The sequence below is a fragment of the Rhincodon typus genome, chromosome 36, assembly GCF_021869965.1.
Source record: "Rhincodon typus isolate 14 chromosome 36, sRhiTyp1.1, whole genome shotgun sequence".
In the NCBI taxonomy this organism is placed as follows: domain Eukaryota; kingdom Metazoa; phylum Chordata; class Chondrichthyes; order Orectolobiformes; family Rhincodontidae; genus Rhincodon; species Rhincodon typus.
The window spans coordinates 6,247,154-6,266,274 of record NC_063367.1 but is presented as its reverse complement, the minus strand read 5'-3'; the positions used below and the strand labels follow the sequence as shown (position 1 = coordinate 6,266,274).

Genomic DNA, 19,121 nt, shown 5'->3' with positions numbered 1-19,121 from the left:
TGCTCCCTGTCCAGCATGCCCACATCCTATCAGTAAATAATACAAGAAGGTTTCACCAAGTGAGGAAAAATTGGAAATTCAGGTAGAAGCAGTTAATGTTTTCCATCATTTGGCACCTTCTCCAATCCCCAGGTGAATTACCATCCCGGTTTTGTAACTGGTGAGGCCTCCAAATATTTAAAAAGGACAGAAAGTCACTTGATAACTTCAGAACAAAAATGTAACTGTTTGGACTGTTAACACAAGAAGTGATTACAAAATCTTTTGGAAGTTGTTGTAGTTTCAATCAGAAATGTTTCTGATTATTTTGTCTCTGTAGTTGAGCTGCGCAGAGAAATCATCCACTCACTGTATCAAGTGACCTTCTTAACTGCTGTGCTGTTGTAATCTATAACTTTGAAATGAACTGAGACCCTGAGTCCATTGCTACAGCAATGAGTGAGAATCTCTGCTCTGTCTCCCAGTGGAATCTCACCTTTTTCTGAAGGACATTTCTTGGGATCACCATTTTCAAGATCTTGGATAAGGTTTCTGTAAAGATAAATGCAATGTTGAGGTAAGTCTGGGTGCTGCAGTTTAGTGGCTCCAATTCTTCCCTCTGTGAGGTTAGTTACAGTACGGTAGTGCTTTCACAGCCTTCACATTACAAAAGGGAGATGATCAACAGGGCACAGTTCGACTTCATTTCAAAAAGAATCAGTGCTTTCCTGATTGCCTCTTACTTTCACATGTCTTGGTTTGTAAAATATTTTAGGGATAAGGGAGATTCTGCTGTCCATGTACTGACTCACACTGAGTCCTCTTCATTGATCATTCCACTGCCCAGTGGTCTCCACTGGCTTCCAGTGCAATTTAAAGCACAGTTTGGTGCTGTTTAATAGAAATTGCACTGGGCAATTGGGAATCAATTGAACAGTGGACAATATACCGGTAACATGGGTGCTACTAGGGAATTGGCATTCTCCTGCCATTGTAAAGGATATGTAATAGGTATTGTACTGGGCGCTGTAGTGACCATTGTATTGGACATTGGAAAGGCCATTTCACTGCCCATTACAGTGCCCAATAACTGGAAACTGTAATGGGCATTGTACTGTACACCATTATGGGCATTGTACTGGAAATCACACTAATAGGGACATGCTCCCTGGGTTACCAGTGATCCCTTCATTGCCCAGTCACATGAACGAGGATAGACCTCTCCAGTCAGTCACTTGGTGGGATGTTTGGAACTACACATGCTGATGACTCTGAAAGAAAGGCCCATTTTTATGGCCAACCTCAGGACATCCGAAAGCACTTTGCAGTAATCTTGAAAGTGTCGTCATTTTTCTAATGTAGGAAATGTAGCAACTGGTCCATGTACAACAAGCTCCCACAAGCAGCAGTACGATGTTGAGGCAATAAGCTACGTTCAGTGACTTTGTCTGACTAGATATTGGCAATGAGAGAGCCCCACACCCTACATGTCATTGAAACAATGTCACAGGATCTTCTGCATCCCCCTTAGGCAGCAGGATGGGCAGAAAGGAGTTCAGTTTAAGGTCTCACTACAATGGAGGTACCTTGAGAGTGTGAGGTGTACTGCCTCAAGACTACACTGGACTTTCAGCCTCGATTAGTTTCCCTTGGGAGAGCAGAGGTTAGGACTTTGGAAAAATTAAGAGGAGAGATTTGAAATATGGAAAACGGTTCTCCAGACGTACCCAGAGTGAGGTGTGATGTGGACACAATTCTTCTCTCTGGCATTCCAAGCACAGTAGGGGTCTCTGGCCATGATGCAGCTCTCACAGCTCTTATTATATTTTTCACACTGCACCAGTGGGAACCGGACTACCTCTTTAGCAGTGGTAACATACAGAAGTTTCTAGAAAGACAAGTAAAAATGTTAATTTCACTGCCTTTTCTTCTTAAAATAGAAAAAAATATTCTTACTATCTTTCACTTTCGGGTCAGGTGGATGACCCCTGACCTTTATACTTACAGCTTCAGAGTCTAGGGACATTGATGAGATTGGTCCTGGCTCCTTTAGAATTGTAAGTTCTGAAATGATGAAGGTTGACTGTCCATTTTCCAGAACTTTCTGGATTTTACCATCTCCTGTGGGGAGAAAAGTGAGACTCAAGGTTTCAATAACGTCAAAACATGGTGAATTCTCTGGGAGGGTCAAAAGACCCAGCGTGACAGACTTAATCAATCTTCCATTTACTGACAAAACTAGAAACAAAATGAGGCCATTCATCCCATGAAGCTCGTGCTGTCATTTAATTAGGTTGATTTGTATCAGAAAAGATATTTAATCAAATTCACATTCACTTGAGGTCAGAAAGCAAATTCTTGTCAAATCCTGATACATTCCGAGCATTATTCTACTGGAGGGATATCAAGCTATGCTCATTTATAACTTTCTCCAGCGTTTAGTCTCAATTTGCAAGGAAATGTGCCACTGAGACACAGAACTCCAAAGCCATGTTCAGGAAACAAAGTGAAAGGAGGAGACCCTGCTTCTGTATGGCTCTGAAATTTTACCTCATTGTCAAAAACCTCCATTTGAAGAGATAATGGAATTGGATTCAATGTCACATATTCAAACAGGAATTGGATAAATACAAAAAGGGAAAGATTCCTGGGCAACATAAGTGAGTGGGATAAATTGGATGGCAAAGGGAAAGCATGAGGAGGCTGACAGAATGTCTTCTGTCCATGCTGTGTAATACTGTGGGGTGTCCCATTATGTTTTAACTTGGCACAGAGGGAGTCTCTGTGTTAGGTATCAAGTCATTTACAAGTGTTAAAGTCAGGTATCTTCTCATCAAGACAAACTATTACGTTGCAAGACCTACCCATAGCCAGGAAAAGGACGTAGAACACTGTTCCATTGAAGCTAACAACAGAATCCACGACGATTTTCTTGAAAAGATCCTCATTCTGGATGACGAGGGGACTTTTTCCAATGGGATGGATTAGACTCTCCATTTCAGGATAGTGTTTCACTACGCTCAGTACATTACTTTGCAGTTCTTGAGTATTAGTCCCACACTGCACAAATGTGAGAAGAATAGAAGACTGTAAGTTAGCTATTGACAAGATGCACTTTGGATTCCCTCTACACCACATGGTCTCCTTTCCAACATGGAGGACTAGAGACCCCCTCGCATTCAAAGATACTGAATCTAATCTTGCTCACACTCTGACTCTAAGTTGGAGTGACCCCAGAGTGAAAGAGAGGGGATTGTGGGAGATGACAGAGTTCAAAAGGGCATGGGCAAAGCAACAATTTCAGACTTCCAAAGGAGCAAAGGTTTCAGGTAAAATAATCTCCTGCCGTTCCACTGGAGACAGGATTGGAGTCAGAGCTGAATACAGGACTATTCCATCTTAGACTCTACTCCACAGCTGCCATTGTATATTGGATCTTGTGGCTCTCATTGCACAATACATGATCCCAGTGGGGGTCATGACCCACAGTTTGAGCACTCCTGCTCTAAGATGTCTGTTTTTTAGATGGTAACTCATTTGGATTGATTTGTCCTGGGAGATAATGAAATGTAGAAATGATAGGGAAAAAGAATTGAATCAAGGAATAAAAAAGATTTTCTATAAAATGATTAGTGAACATTGAGGATTTAGAAAAATAACTAACAAATCAGAAAAGAGAAAAACAAGAAGAAAATTGACATCTAGACACAGCCTCAAACAAAATTTAGAATAAAAGTTATCACAAAAGGATTGTGTTTGATTGGATTTGATCAGTTTAGTCATGGGGAGATTGGATGGTATAGTGGTTCACACTGAACTTCACCTCTAGAGTCGGTGAAGAAACAAAGTTTGAACAAATCAAACATCTGACCCGTGATATTTGTCTAGGTCAATATTCGTGGAGCACCAGCTAAGGGCCAGTTACATCAGTAAATTCTGGGTTATCAGATTTTACTGAAAATTACTTCTCAATGTGAGGTATTTATGCTGAGTGTGTGCAAGAGACCGGTCTTTGATACAGACATTGTCAGCAATGTATTGTAGTCAGTTTAATTGGGGGATAACTGTACTCAACTCCACCTTCAATAGATTTTGAAGGTATTGCCCAGACAACTGGACAAGTAGGCGCCCTTACACCATGTAGGTTCATCTCACATTTGTACGGCAATTGTCCCATTATGAATTTTTCTGTGAACATTTATAATAGGAAGGACCTATATAAACAGGTCACCTTGCAACGACACCCTCCCACCAGGAGTGCCACTGTGGTCCCTCAGTTCAGCACCTCCCAGTTCCTCATCTGTTAATATTTCTCAACTGCAAACAACTCTGCTTTCAAATTGTTGTAAGTTTTGTTTCTTCACTGTAAATTTTAAAATTAAATCAAATCATTGTGTATAACTAAATCCAGAATGTTGAATTCAAAGGGGCACAGAACTTCATTCACATATTCTGGTCTAGTTATCCTCAACCTCTGAGTCTGCTTCATCTGAAAGATTGCACAGTGTCTTCACTCTCCATGTGCAAAACCTATGACTGAATACCTCTTTTAATGAAGCCATTGAAAACCCAACTCTTCAATTCTCACATAATTAATTAACGCTGAAGTATATCAGTCATTTTCTGGATCTGATAAAATCGATGTGCAAGTGATCAACAACCAGCAGTTTCTTACCGTTCCAGGTCTTGGATCAGGAATAGCTTCAGTGAATCCTTTAAAAGTGGAAGTACTGAACACATTATTAATGTCCTCCATGGAGTACATGCAGATTGCTGATCCATTCCTAAAAACAGACAAGATATTGAGTGAAATGTCCAGTGAGAAAGTCAATTAAGACAATTTGTACCGACTTTTCTTGCAAGGTAAGAATAGTGAAGATCCAAACCTTGGTTTTCCTGAAATAGAAACAGAAAGTGCTGGAGAAACTCAACGGGTCTGGCAGCTGTTGTGGAGTGAGAAAAACAGAGTTAACGTTTCAAGTCCAATCTGACTCTTCTTTGGAAATATCTTCGGGGTTTGGAAGAACAGTCTTATTGGACTCAAGACGTTAACTCTATTTCTCCCTCCACAAATGCTGCCAGACCTTCTGATTTTCTCCAGCAATTTCTGCTGTTAAGATTTCCAACATCTCCAATATTTTGCTTCTACTGTTGATTTCCTGCTTACTGTGAGATCAAATGTTCCCCATCCAAATGTAAGATTTTTAAAACTAGTTCTTAAATTTTGAGCTTCTCGTTACAGAAGCTACATTTGCTTTGACAGCAGCATTGGAATCTGATGAAAATTAAAGACAGATCCTTGGACAGTGGAACCTAGTCTGATACATCACTCTGATAACCTCTTTCTATGTTGGGTGCATGCACTGGCCTTCACAAACAAATGTAACCCTCACCCTGTCTCTCTCTGCCCACTCTACAGCATCAATACTGAGGTGGCTACACAGAAAGAGTTGAGATTTTATCGCGCTGCCTTTCCCCATAATCAGATGTTTCTGACACATCTTTCTCAAAGAGACTGTGTCCCTTTAGTTGTGTGATGAGGCCCACAGGGTGTGACCAGGAATGAGCTGCTGGATGGAGCAATCCTCCTGGCTTCAACTGGGTTAACCCCACATTACTTACATACATTCCACCTTGAGTGGCCTCTTGCTCAACTGGATTCTAAAGACATCTTGTCCCACAAGAGAGTTTTGTAAGATATGTGTCTGGGTCTGTATCTTACACAGAGGATTAATGGGAGTGAATCAATCACACAGCAGGATGTTTTCCTGGGATGGGGCAGGCTGTAATGACGCAGTGGCTTTTTTAAAAAATGTCTCCTTGTGTCTGACCTACTCTGAAACTTTTCATTTCTTGGCGACTTACCAGTTACTCTGGAAAATTCCATAAATTCGGTCTTTGCTCTGAGTAACAAAGACGTCTTGAATCCTGTTGAAATGGACGTTTTCAGAAGGAATGTTACACAGTAAGCGAGCTTTCAGAAAGGTTGCCCACTTACTTTGCAGGTGGAATCGAGAGCCACCTCTATCATCCTGTGGAGGAGAGAGATCAGAGCCTGAAATATTCCTTCACATGCATAGTAAACCCACAGCGAGAGCTGGAGTGGATTTATAATCCACCACAGAGTGAACAGAACGTATGGTCCTAGTGATGGTGCTCATGAGGGAACTTGTTCAGATGGATACCAGGAGGATGCTTCCTTCTGTAGGGGAGACAAATCCGAGGGGAGACAAATCCGAGGGAACACAGTTTAAGAATAAGAGTTTTCCCATTTAAGGTGGGGATGATGAGATTTTTCTCTCAAATTGGCTTTAATGTGTGGGATTATCTTCCTTAGAATGTGTGGAGATGCTGGTGTTGGACTGGGGTGGACAAGGTCAAAAATCATACGACACCTGGTTAAGGTCCAACAGGTTTATTTCAAAATGCAAGCTTTTGGAGCTCAGCTCCTTCCTCAGATGTAATGTGAGAGAGAGGGTATAAGTTTCCAAATTTATAAGCAGAAAGGTAACAACCTGAAAACTGGCCACCTCTTGTTGAATCTTTAATCAGTTAGAAAGGAGACTACTGATTTAAAATGCAAAATTCAGATTCCTCTCAAGTCATTGTCCCAAGGTAATAAAAGGTTTTATCAATGAAAACAAGAGGTGACATCTCAGGTCAGACAATGCATTTTAGGTGTCAGGTCTTGCTTAGAATCTGTCTACGTTTTAATCTAGCATCAGGTTTTATTTTTTGAGCAAAGCAGAATTATCTGCAAATACACAAACATCTTTGACAAAATAATTCATGTGTGTCCATGTGTGAGAGAGAATGTGTGTGTGCCTGCGTCAATGTGTGTGTGTGTGTGCATGTCCATGTGTGTGTGTGTCCGTGTCTGCGTGTGTAGTGAAAAATGAACCCAAGATCAAGGTTGATGCCATCCTCATGGGTACTGAACTTGGCTATCTGCCTCTGCTCAGCAATTTTGCATTGTTGTGTATCCCGAAGTCCACCTTGGAAGACGCTTACCTGAAGATCGGAGGCTGAATGCCCTTGACTGCTGAAGTGCTCCCCAACTGAGAGGGAACATTCCTGTCTAGTGATTATTGCATGGTATCCATTCATCCGCTGTCATAGCATCTGCATGGTTTCTCCAATACACCATGCCTCAGAGCATCCTTGCCTGCAGCGTATGAGATAGACAACGTTGGCTGAGTCACATGAGTATCTGCTGTGTACGTGGTGGGTGGTGTTCCCACACATGATGGTGGTATCCACGTCGATGATCTTGACATGTCTTTGCAGAGGTTGCCATAGCAGGGTTGTGTGGTGTTGTGATTGATGTTGTCCCGAAGGCTGGGTAATTGGCTGTGAACAATGGTCTGTTTAAGGTTTGGTGGTTGTTTGAAGGCGAGAGTGGAGGTGTAGGGAACATTGTAGCAAGGTGCTCATCGTCATCGATAAATGTTGAAGGCTGCAAAGAATATGGCATAGTCTCTCCACTCCAGGGAAGTACTGGATGACGAAGGGTACCCTATTGGTCGTATCCATGTCTGTCTTCCAAACAGGTCATTACAGATTTTCGCTGTGGCACTTCGGAACTGTCGATCGATGAGTTGATCATCATATCCCGTTCTTATGAGGGCATCCTTCCACACCTTCAGGTGTCCATCATGTTTCTCCTCATCTGATCAGATCATCGACACAGATACCGTCACACATGGGAACACCACCCACCCCGTACACAGAAGATACTCATGTGACTTGGCCAATGTTGTCTATCTCATACGCTGCAGGCAAGGGTACCCTGACGCACGGTATATTGGTGAAACCATGCAGACTCTATCACAACGGGTGAATGGACACTGCGCAACGATCACTGGCGGGGGTGTTCCCTCCCAGTGAGGGAGCACTTCAGTGGTCAAGGCCATTCAGCCTCCGATCTGCAGATAAGCATCCTCCAAGGTGGACTTCAGGATACACGACAATGCAAAATCCTTGAGCATGAGGAAAGCCTCAATCGTAATCTCGGGTTTGTGTCACACTACAGGTGACCCCACCATACTATATACTCACACACTTACACAGACCCTCCCTCACATATTCTGTCTCTCTCACACACATATGCATTCTCTCACACACTCCCTCACGCTTCAGTCTCTGAAGCGCGCGCGCGCACACACACACAAACACATGTGCACACTCTGTTTATCTCACATACACAGACACACACATGAATTATTTCATCCAAGATATTTGTGTAGTTGCAGATAATTCTATTTTTCTCAAAAAAAAGAAAACCTGACACCAGTTTAAAATGTAGGCAAGACCTCACACCTAAAATGCATGTCTGACCTGAGATGTCACTTCTTACATAAATTCATAAAACCTTTAATTATCTTGGGACAATGACTTGAGAGGAATCTGAATTTTGCATAATAATCAGTAGTCTCCTTCCTAACTGATTAAAGATTCAACAAGAGGCAGACAGTTTTTGGGTTGTTACCTTTCTGCTTATAAATTCTGTGCCTTATACCCTCTCTCTCATACCACACCTGAGGAAGGAGCTGAGCTTCGAAAGCTTGTGTTTTCAATGATGTGTGATCTTTGACCTCTTCCCAAGAAGGTCGTGGAGTTTGCAGGTCATTGAATTTATTCAAGGCCGTGTTAAGATAACTTTGTTTATTGTTTGATGAATTAGTTTGATGGCTGATAGACAAGGCAGTCAAGGGTCATGGGGGTCAGACAGGAAAGTGCAGTAGAAACAATAGCTGAAACAATAGCCAGATCAGCCATGACCTTATTGAATGGAGGCATGATTGAAGGGCCGAAGGATCTACACCTGCTTCCACGTTGCTATGGCAACTGCCCTAGGATTCAGCCAAGATGGTTTCACTTCAAAGCAGGTAGATTGAGACATATTGGGGAATGAATGTTAAATGTATTTATACATGACATTGCTATAAATAAAGAGGATCATCCACTTGCTGCAAACGTGGTGAAACTGAGGAGTTTACTCTTATGAGTTCCAATCTGAAACTTCAGTAATCCATCAGGTCAGGAAGATGAACACTTTGCCCATTATTGGGATGGGACAGTCCAACAGCACCCTAAAGGGGCTCTGTAGAACATTGATAACAGCCAGGAACAGTGCTGAACACCTGTCTCTCAGGCAAATATAACAACAGGTTGTAGTGAAGGTTAGAGTCTACATATGAAACACTCAGCTTAAAATAAAAACCAGTCACTCCATCTGTTGGACTCACCCACCTTACACACACAAGCAATCCGTGATATCCAGGGGTCAATGTCCAGGTTTTCTGACAAATTCCTTTCCCGGAAGAACATCAAAACATGGTCACCAGTTGGTGACATTCCCACAAAACTGGGATCTAAACAGGAGGCAGAAGGGAGGAAACAGGAATATGGATCAATAATATCACAATATGAACAGTCAAGGGCACAGCCTGGAACAGTTCAAGGGGAATACATCTTAAATTGGGAACTCCAGACATGAGAAACTAAAGATGACTGGAGTCTGCGTTGAGAGGTTCTAAAAGAAACGCTTGCATTTCTGTAGCACCATTTGTTATCTCAGTCTATCGGAAAGCACCTTATGGCCATTGTTAGAAGTTTGGTTACTGTTGTAATATAGGAGACACAACAGACAATTTACTCAACATGAGCTTCCACAGATGGCAAAGGGAGAAATGGTCAAATTGTGTTTTATGATGTTGATGGAGAGATAAATATTCACCAAGACACAGGGGAGAAACAAAGTGTCATGTGTCATTTACATCCATTATCATTCTAGAAAGACCACCAAATGTTTAGTAAAATCTGGGTAGGGCCAGCAAATTCAATTTCATTTCAAGTGGATGAAGTTTGATATATAAAACTACACATACAATTGATACTCTAGCATCCAATTATAACACAGGATAACAATGGGTTCATAGACAAACTGTGGTCAAACACCCCACAGAGCACTCAATGGTAAATGCAGTCAAGATGGTTCCTAAGGATTTCTGAGCAGCACTGTTCTTAAACAACAGTGATAATGTGAATCACCAAATCTCAATGAAACATTGCCTCATTCACAAGGGATTATAAATCTTCATGTTTGAGGATCTACCCTTGGAATTCTCCCAAGGACCAGGCACTGGTTCACTGAATGCTCATGTCCTGCTAGTTCAATCTCTTCTCCTTAGGTAGTGTTCTACTGAATTCCCAAGACTGAACTCCTGCATGCATTCATGGCCACAACTCCAGCTCTTTTACACTGAACCTGATTATGTAAGATAGCACCACCCTGGCTTTTCTGGGCTCTAATATTTCTCTCCTGCTTCAAGCAAATACTGCCTGTGGGCTTCCCTCACCCTGAACTCTCAGCTGCACTGAAATATCAAAGGTTTCTATGGCTCATTCTGAGCTCTAATAACCAACCATCTTCTGCTGCCTTCTCAACTCCTCACAACTTCTACAAGTTCTTTTTTTGTTAACGGGATGAGGGCATTGCTGGCTAGGCAGCAATTATTGCCCCTCCCTAATTGCTCAGAAGGCAGTTAAGAGTCAACAACATTACTGTGTGTCTGAAGTCACATGTAGGCCAGATCAGGTAAGGATGGCAGTTTTGTTTCCTTCCCTGAAAGGACATTCTTAATTCCAGATATTTTATTGAATTCAAATTCCACCATCTGCTGTGGCGGCATTTGAACCGGGTCCCCAGAACGTTATCTGGGTCTCTGGATTAACAGTCCAGCAATAATACCACAAGGCCATTGCTTTCCCCATCCTAACCGCATGGAGATTGCTGATAACAGCTCCCTTGCAGTATGGAGCCTTTATTCTGATGCTTGTAAATGCCTGTGTGACCAGCAGCCTGAAGGAAGCAAGCTTCAGCTTCAACCGTTTCTGACCAACATCAAGTCAACTCCTCTGACTCTCCCTCCCAGACTAAAACTGTCTCTGACCTGTGATCTGCTCTTCAGTGAATCTTGTATCGATTAGAGTGACTCACCTGTTTTCATAATGTTATTATCACAGACCAGATCACCAATATTATGTTGCTATTCCAGACAAAATCATAACATTATGTTATGATCTGTTTAGGGATCAGTTACCTTTATTTAAAGACCAGAGAAAATCATCATTCTTAACATAGAGTGTTAACATTCCTAATGTGTAGTCTGTCCCTGTCTCTGTCTCCAATTTAGTCTGATGCTGGAACTGCTTTTCAGTGACTCCTGAACTCTTCTGGATGATGTTTTGGAGATCTTGAATAAGCCCTGTCTCTATCACAGGGAAGAATGGAATGGTGCCATCTACCTATTCTGGAACCTGGTCTGTTCCAGATATTACACTTCACAGAGAAGTAACAATCAATGTTCAAGAAATAGGTTTCATCACACGAGGCAGAAAATAAATGTTTCAAGCACTGGAACATCTTGTGGTGAAATGTAGCAATCTCACAAAGTGCAAATAGATACAAACAAATTGAAGAGGTCAGCCAAAAGATGGCACGCGCTCTCAGTAATGCACTATAGTGCCAGCCTAGACTGTATGCGCAAATCTCAGGAGCAGGGCGGCGGGAGGAGACTTGAACCCACATAGTGAAAAGCAGGGAGCCCTGTTTACATTCCATACAATTTAAATGTTTGAAACTCCCCGTTTCTCCCAATCCTCATTATTTCACAATTCCCGTATGCTTGTGAAAGGTTTCAACATCCTTTCCTGATGAGTCTGTGCTTATCCACCCTGGCCCCGTTGGTGCAATTACTAAGTGCTCACTGTGACTTTCTGCCAAGTCCAAATAAAAATCATTGCACAAGATTACGAACATGTAACTCCTCCTGTGTGAAACTCTGTCTCCCTTGATCACAGCGCTAAGACACTGGCATCAGCATCATATCACTTGATGTTGTCACCCTTCTGAAATAGAATTGCTTCACAATTTACAACACAGGAATGATGAAAATCTTTTTCTCAGTACAAATGACTCACTACTTCCTACTTTATCAAATTACAAGGAAGAGGGGTTCAGTTACTTTCCCTCGTATCTCTTTATCTGTAATTCTGTTTGTTGTCTTTGAGGAACGTCAGTTGCACCGATCACTGAACAGTACACAAGACTGACGCTCATAATTATGGCTCAATGTTTATCCACCGGAACGCCAACATTGATTATTAATAATTGGTCAACAAGAGAGCATTGATTCTTGTCCTTGCGGTTCCAAAATGTAAGATGTGTTCTGCTAAGGATTCCCTCAGTATCACAAACTGAACAATCTCTGCCAGCCTCTGGAATAACTGTGCAAATTTAGCTGATGCTTTTTGCAGCTATAACACTGTCCATTAACACCTATTCCTGATCTGTTTCATTTGTCTACTACCATTAGAATTCATTCCTCTACTACCATTAGAATTCAATTTGCCCTCTATTCTGGTCACCTTTCCCATCTGTTCCACTTTCTCCTCCCCCTCACTTTTCTACAGCATAAAACCCATCACTTTTCCAGATCCTTTCAATTCCAAAGAGGAATCATAACACACTCGAAACGTTAACTCTGTTTCTCTCACTACAGATGCTGCAACACCTGTTGAGTTTTAGCAACACTTCCTGTTGTTATTGTGGCCAATAAATCAGTCATATGTAGAATGGGAAAGTGTCTGCTTGATTGCTCTGGCCAGTGCCCTGGTAAAGGTTCGCCATTATAGAGGGGTCTATAACCAGTGAAGGGAGGTGTCGTCATGCGGCATGCAAATCAGGGAAGCCCTCCTGTCACTCTTGGCCTTCCCAGATAGTCCAAAGAAGTCTGACAGTGCCTGGTCCAATCCTATGCAAGGATGAGAAATAAACCTTAAGCCCCTTCCCTCTATGTGTTATGAACCTGCCGCCTGTTTTAGACATCCATCAAGGATGCCACAGAAATGGTCTCATCTACTTTCCGTTTGGACATTGGTCAGGACATTGGGGCCTCAAATTGGGCCTCATCAAGTCTAAGTTTATGCTACCAAAGCGGAATAATGAGGTCAGGGTTCCATCTGTCTCAAGGCAAATTCTGGCCTTCAGTTAACAATAAAAAAAAAGGAAGGAAGCAAACAGCGAGGGAACAAAACAGACAGTTCCTTATTGTTTAGTTCACCATGACAGGATCACCATGACAACATCACCAGCATGGTCTCCCCATAACTCAGTGATTAAATAAAGTTTCGGGGTGACATTGAATCACTGCAATCAAGCCCCAGTCTGTGCTGAGGGACATGATCTGAAAACAATATGGTTGATGGGGTGGGCAAGTGGGGGAAGCTTGGGGGTTCAGTTGGCCTCAGTGCCCATGTTCCAGGAATCTGCAGACAATTTACAGGCCTTTATTTCCTCAGATGTCTGGTGCTTGGTTAGTGAACCTCTGACAATGGTCGTGAATGGGGAGGCGATGGCCTAGTGGTATTAATCCTGGACTGTTAATCCAGAGACCCAAATAATGTTCTGGGGACCTGGCTTTGAATCCCACCACAGCAGATGATGGAATTTGAATCCAGTAAATATCTGGAATTAAGAATCTAACAATGACCATGAATCCATTGTCGATTGTCAGGAAAAAACCCATCTGGTTCACGAATGCCCTTTAGGGAAGGAAATTACCATCCTTACCTGGTCTGGTCTACGTGTGACTCCAGACCCACAGCAATGTGTTTGACTCTCAAATGCCCTCTGGGCGATTAGGGGTGGGCAATAAATGCTGCCTGGCCAGCGACGCCCTCATCCCGTGAATGAATAAAGGATGAATCTGATTTCATTGTTTTCCATGACAGACTGGGTCAGAAGGAGGGGGAAGTAGTCATAACTTTATAGCAGTGATCGTGGGAAAGAGAGATACAGGCTGATATGTGTGGATTGAGACATCAAAAAGATTGATGAAAGGCGATTGTGTTTATGCTTACCATTCAGCCACTCATCAACAGAAAGTAACCATGACGGACTCTGTTCCATATACCTTCGAAGATTTATATTTCCATTCTCAAATACAGGGGCAGCTGAGTAGAATTTTTCTCCTGTCATTGGAAGTCAAGCACACACACTCAGTAAGTGAGTCCCTGATCAATGAACGAATATGAGCATCAATTGCGAGGGGACCCACCTTCAACCAATGAGGTGAAGCCGTGTTTTGGAGTGAAAGGACATAATCCTCGTCCTACGGAGCGTCCTCCTCCATTGATGATTTGACTCAAATTTTTGTTATTCTGTAAAATCATTGCAGTTCATCAGCATTTTTATTTTCTAAAATTAACAGGTTGATCATACATCACATCATGGCAAATAATCATACAGGTAGGAATTTTACATAAGCGGAAAGAGTTGATAGGATGGTAAATGGCAATAAATCTTTGTCTTGTTCCCTCTAGCAATTTCCTTGTTGTTGTTCCAAGGTTCCCCAGAATCTGGTTTCTTGCCTCAAAACATTTCATTGGAAAAAAAGTGTGCTCAGAGCCACAGCACTTGCTAAAGTATTTGAGCGATAGGTTTATCATACTTTGATTTTGCCTTTGGGCTAATGTTTTAGATGCACAGCCATATTAAAGGGAGTATGGGAAATTAGTTTTCTTTAAGAGTAAGGACATCATTTTCCTTAGACTGATGTCACAGCCCAGTGACATATTTCAATGGAGCTAATGCCATCAAAGTGCAGGTTTGCAAATGAATAAGATGATGGCAAGGAAATTATTCAGAATATTTTCTTCATTATCAGTTGCTAGATTTCCCTGAAAGTGCACGAATCCAAAATCCTGGAAATCCCTCCTTAGCAGCACTGGGGGTGTCCCTACACCGCTGTAGCAGTTCAAGAAGGCAGTTCAACACCAGCTTCTCCAGGGAAATTTAGGGATGGAGAAATAAATGCTGGTTTAGCCTTCGATGCCCAATCCCACAGATGAAAAGCCCACAGAGAACCTGCCCTCTTCCGGTTCTCTGTCCCCACTGCCCTTGACCTTGATACCGGGAGATACACCAAAAGAAGATGGGGCTGAAGTCAATTCCCAGCTCTGATTGGTTCAGAACCACTTGGCATCTGGCAACAATGATCCATAGACAGGGAAAAGGCAAGCGGGCAGTCACTGGCTCAGAAGCTGAAGAAGACCATTCCCCCATCAATGACTTGGAGGAGGTGGGGGGAGGCTGTAGGGGGGTGGGCGCGGGGAGGTCGAACGCAGGTTAGCTTTGATTTTGGGGGAATCTCAGAGTAGCCATTCAATAGTTAGCCTGGCCAATAGGACAGCTGTATAACAGGCAGGCAATCTAATCTCACCTGTATACACTATCATCCAGATACATCACTCAGCCCAGTATGTTCCAGCTCCCTCCATCTTGTCTCTCTATGCAGCTTTTGCCAAAACGTTAAGGTGCAAGGCTGAGTTTGAAGGAATAGGCAGTCAATTTTAGCCAAAACATACTTACAAGTGACCAGCATCGTGGATTCCGGGCATTGGTTCCACACAAAAGAAGACGAGTTCTGTTGAATCTTTGCAGGACCATGATAATATTCTCACAGTATGCCTGAAGTTAAATGAAGACCATGAATATTTTCAAGGAAACAGCAAACCAAAGAAACCCATTTTGTTTGGAATGTGTTCCAAGAGGCTTCTATACATTGATATGAAAAGTCTCAATGCTAACTCACCACAACATGCCCAAACTCACTGCACAATTCTAATGTGGCTGTAGCTGAAGAAGGAGCTTTCGTTTAGGGTGGGAGCAGGGCCACATTCCAAACATGGGGAATGACCAACACCCTGACCAACACTTTGAAAATTGTTCTCAACACACAAAGCCTCCAGATTGTTCTGCTGGGGAGAAAGAGGCAGGGCTCCAGACCTGGCCCATGTCAGGTTGAAGCAAACATTTTTAACAAGGTATTGAAAGACAGCTTCTGAGAAATAGCCTGGCATTTCGTCAGGAAAGAGCAACGATCACAACATATCTGCACCTCCACCAGGGCATACAGCTAAATGCTGCATCTAGCAACTTCCTTGGATAGCCATGTCCCAAGATAAATCCCCAGTGACACAGTTTCAAACAAGCACAAGCTCCATTGGCTGGCCAGACATCCAATGAGGGTTCACTCGGTGGCTGATTGTCCATCAACAAGTAGGATATGGAGAGCTAGCCTATTGCCAGAGGGTTGTTCAATGTTGACACTGACTGGGGCAGGCTGGTATTCCATAAGCCGGGGTCGGGGGTGCAGGGCCAAGGGGCAGGTGATGCTGGGAGCTGGGGGAAGAGTGGCTGGGGGGTGGGGATAGGGGCATGGAGGTGCGGTGAGGGGTTTTGGAAGCAGAGGGCCAGGGGCTGTGGGCTGAGAGTTGGGGGAGGGGGCAGGGTGCTGGGGTCGTGGTGAGGGGGGGGGGGTGTAATATCTCAGAATCCTTTAAATTTCTCCTGGAGTTGAGTCTGCTGGTTGGATCATTCCCTCTCTCGGAAGCTTGTGGGTACCAATGGGAGGGGCTGGGAAGGGTAAATGCTGGTCCATTGCCTCCTCTCCACATTCCAGGGTTGGACTGTAAACTCAGCAAATGAGGACGCTACCATTTGGCCTCAGGGACTTGACAGGATAAGTAACTGGCTCCTTCCCAATGAGGTGCCCTCCACTGAGAGGGCAACTGCAGTGGTCTCTGGGAGATAAGGGACTGTTGTAAGTGCCAGGCTCACAGCTCATGTAATTTTGCCGTCCATGTATCCACCCTTTACAACCATTCAATCTCCTGTTCACAATTCACAGGAAAACTGCCCCGTCACTGACTGCTCCATGTCATCACTGGCTATGGTAGATCACTGAGGAGACAAAATCACCAGGAACTGAGTGAAATTTCAGGAATGGTGCAGGAAGAGCAGCTCCGATTGTGAAATGGGTTTATCAATGCCACAGGAGATTGTTATTACAAAACAGAAACAATCAAACATGACGGGAAAAAGACAGACCAAGTTGTATAAAAAGTTGATTATAAAACTGGTACAGAGACTTCCGGGAGGTATTGTCTAACTTTTGAGTTTCAGCAAAGTGAAACAGATTTGAAAGTTTCTCAGGAGCAGAACTCACCAAGTTCTTCTTTTTGCATTCTGACATGGATTCGTCATCCACAGGCACTGAAATCTGGGAGGTGAAGAGATAAGTTTATTAGGGATTAATGTTCTTTCATAATGAAAAGTAACAGAGCTGACTGAATTCCATTGTTTCACTGTTGACAGTCCAATCCCAACAAATATCATCATTTCAACATTTTAATGAGAGAGTAACACCTTACGGTGGGTTGTAGTGATGGCATTATTGTAGTGCATTTATGTAGTACCACTCAAGCTGTTCTAAATTCACTATATTGCCTGTTTCGTTGGTTAAGGGATGAATATTAACCAGCACAGTAAATGATGTCATGCCATTTTTCACATTCACCTGAGGGGTCAGATAGGGCACCAGGACATGACACTGACACTGACACTGAGCCCTGCTGAACTCCACCACACAACTCCCTGCCCCCACCATAAAATACCACATCACTGGCTATATCCAACAGCACAGCCCCATAAGGTTAGAGCAAGGGTGGATGCCAAGGGCAAAAAGGAAGTGGAAACATTACATCATTTGTTATGTTTTCAAACAATAAACATGAGATTGGCTCATGGCTCATAAATTCAAGTAATTAGTGGAAAGACCTGTGATTCCTAGTTCAGAAAGCTCCCTGAAAAATGCTCTAGTTTACAATTTCCCCTCAGAGAGTAAATCTTTTTAAATTCATATCATCACTGCTTATCAGTGTAATAACAAGAAGAAAAAAGCTGAAAGTTTCCAAATGCTATAAATATGGTTGAGAAATGAAGACTAAATGGACATTTCCTCTGCACATGTCTGAGTAATAACGAAGCCTTTATGTTTTAACAATGCATATGATTAATGTGTTGTCAGGTTCTGGTAAACATGTCTTCAACGGCATTTCCTCAGGGGGAAGAGATTGTTCCAGTCCCCTTTATCTGCACATAATAAAAGCAATTACTGATAACATTCATCCTACTAATTAATTTATCCCTTAAACTATTGGAGAAATTATTAGACTGGCCTTGGAAAGTCCCAGTTTCAATGGTGAGATATCACAGGTGCTGACCAAATATTTGCTCCTAGAACAAGAGGTCATTGTTATAGGATATGGGTTGGCAGATTTAAAACAGAGAATTCTCTCAAAGGATCTTGAACCTTTGGAATTTGTTCCCCCCAGAGTGAGGAGGTTGCTGGGACTGAAGAAGGAGATGGATAGATTTTTAATTAGAGATGGGTTAAGAGTTATGGGGAGTAGGCAGGATAATGGAGTTGAGGATTAAGGATAATCCAACGAGATTCTACAAGTACATTAAGAGCAACAAGAGAGAGAATATAGCCCCTTGAAGATCAATGAGATGGTCTAAGTGTTGAGCCACAGGTGATGGGAAACATAACGAATATATTGCACCACTGTGAAGAAAGAAATGGAGGCTTGAGAATTTGGGGAAATAAATATTGATGTTTTGAAAACAGTTCACATTACCAAAAGAGGAAGTGCTATTGGTCTCAGAAAACATAAGGGTGGATAAATCTCCGGGACCTGATGAAGCGTATTCCAGGACATTGTGGGAAGTTAGGGAAGAAATTGTGGAGCCATTAACAGAAATATTTGTATCATCTATAACCCTGGGTGAGGTGCTGGAAGACTGGAAGGTGGCTAATGTGCCTTTATTTAAGAAAGGCTGTAAGGAGAAGCCTGGGAACTACAAACCTGTGAGCCTGTCTTGAGTGGTGGGTAAGTTATTGGAGGTGATTCTGAAAGATGAGATAGAAGGTTGTCTAGGCCCGAAACGTCAGCTTTCCTGCTCTTCTGATGCTGCTTGGCCTGCTGTGTTCATCCAGCTCTACACCTTGTTATCTCAGATTCTCCAGCATCTGCAGTTCCTACTAGCTCTGAAACAATTTTAACCCCACTGCGAAGCCTCTTCTAAGGATGCCTACCTTGAAGAAGTTATCCTCCTCCCTCCGGAAAGACCTCAGTGGATCTCTCTCCCACTGCAACTATCCATCTTCTATCCGCCTCCCACTCTCTCCCTATTTATTTCAGAACCCCCTTCCCCTCCCCCATTTCTGATG

The 19,121-nt window shown here is 42.8% G+C and overlaps 1 protein-coding gene across 1 annotated transcript in view; it reads right to left on the bottom strand.

Annotated features, from left to right (window-relative positions):
• LOC109915613 (semaphorin-7A-like) overlaps positions 1 to 19,121 on the bottom strand; it is a 45,602-nt gene that overhangs the window by 7,593 nt on the left and 18,888 nt on the right. Inside the window, exons 3-13 of the mRNA XM_048617014.1 lie at positions 17,055 to 17,108; positions 15,416 to 15,514; positions 14,103 to 14,205; positions 13,906 to 14,016; positions 9,232 to 9,353; positions 5,845 to 6,011; positions 4,655 to 4,763; positions 2,844 to 3,039; positions 1,985 to 2,100; positions 1,707 to 1,867; positions 476 to 531 (exon numbers count right to left, since the gene is read on the bottom strand). Coding sequence (XP_048472971.1) covers positions 476 to 531; positions 1,707 to 1,867; positions 1,985 to 2,100; positions 2,844 to 3,039; positions 4,655 to 4,763; positions 5,845 to 6,011; positions 9,232 to 9,353; positions 13,906 to 14,016; positions 14,103 to 14,205; positions 15,416 to 15,514; positions 17,055 to 17,108 — 1,294 coding nt within the window. The remainder of the gene's footprint in view (positions 1 to 475; positions 532 to 1,706; positions 1,868 to 1,984; positions 2,101 to 2,843; positions 3,040 to 4,654; positions 4,764 to 5,844; positions 6,012 to 9,231; positions 9,354 to 13,905; positions 14,017 to 14,102; positions 14,206 to 15,415; positions 15,515 to 17,054; positions 17,109 to 19,121) is intronic.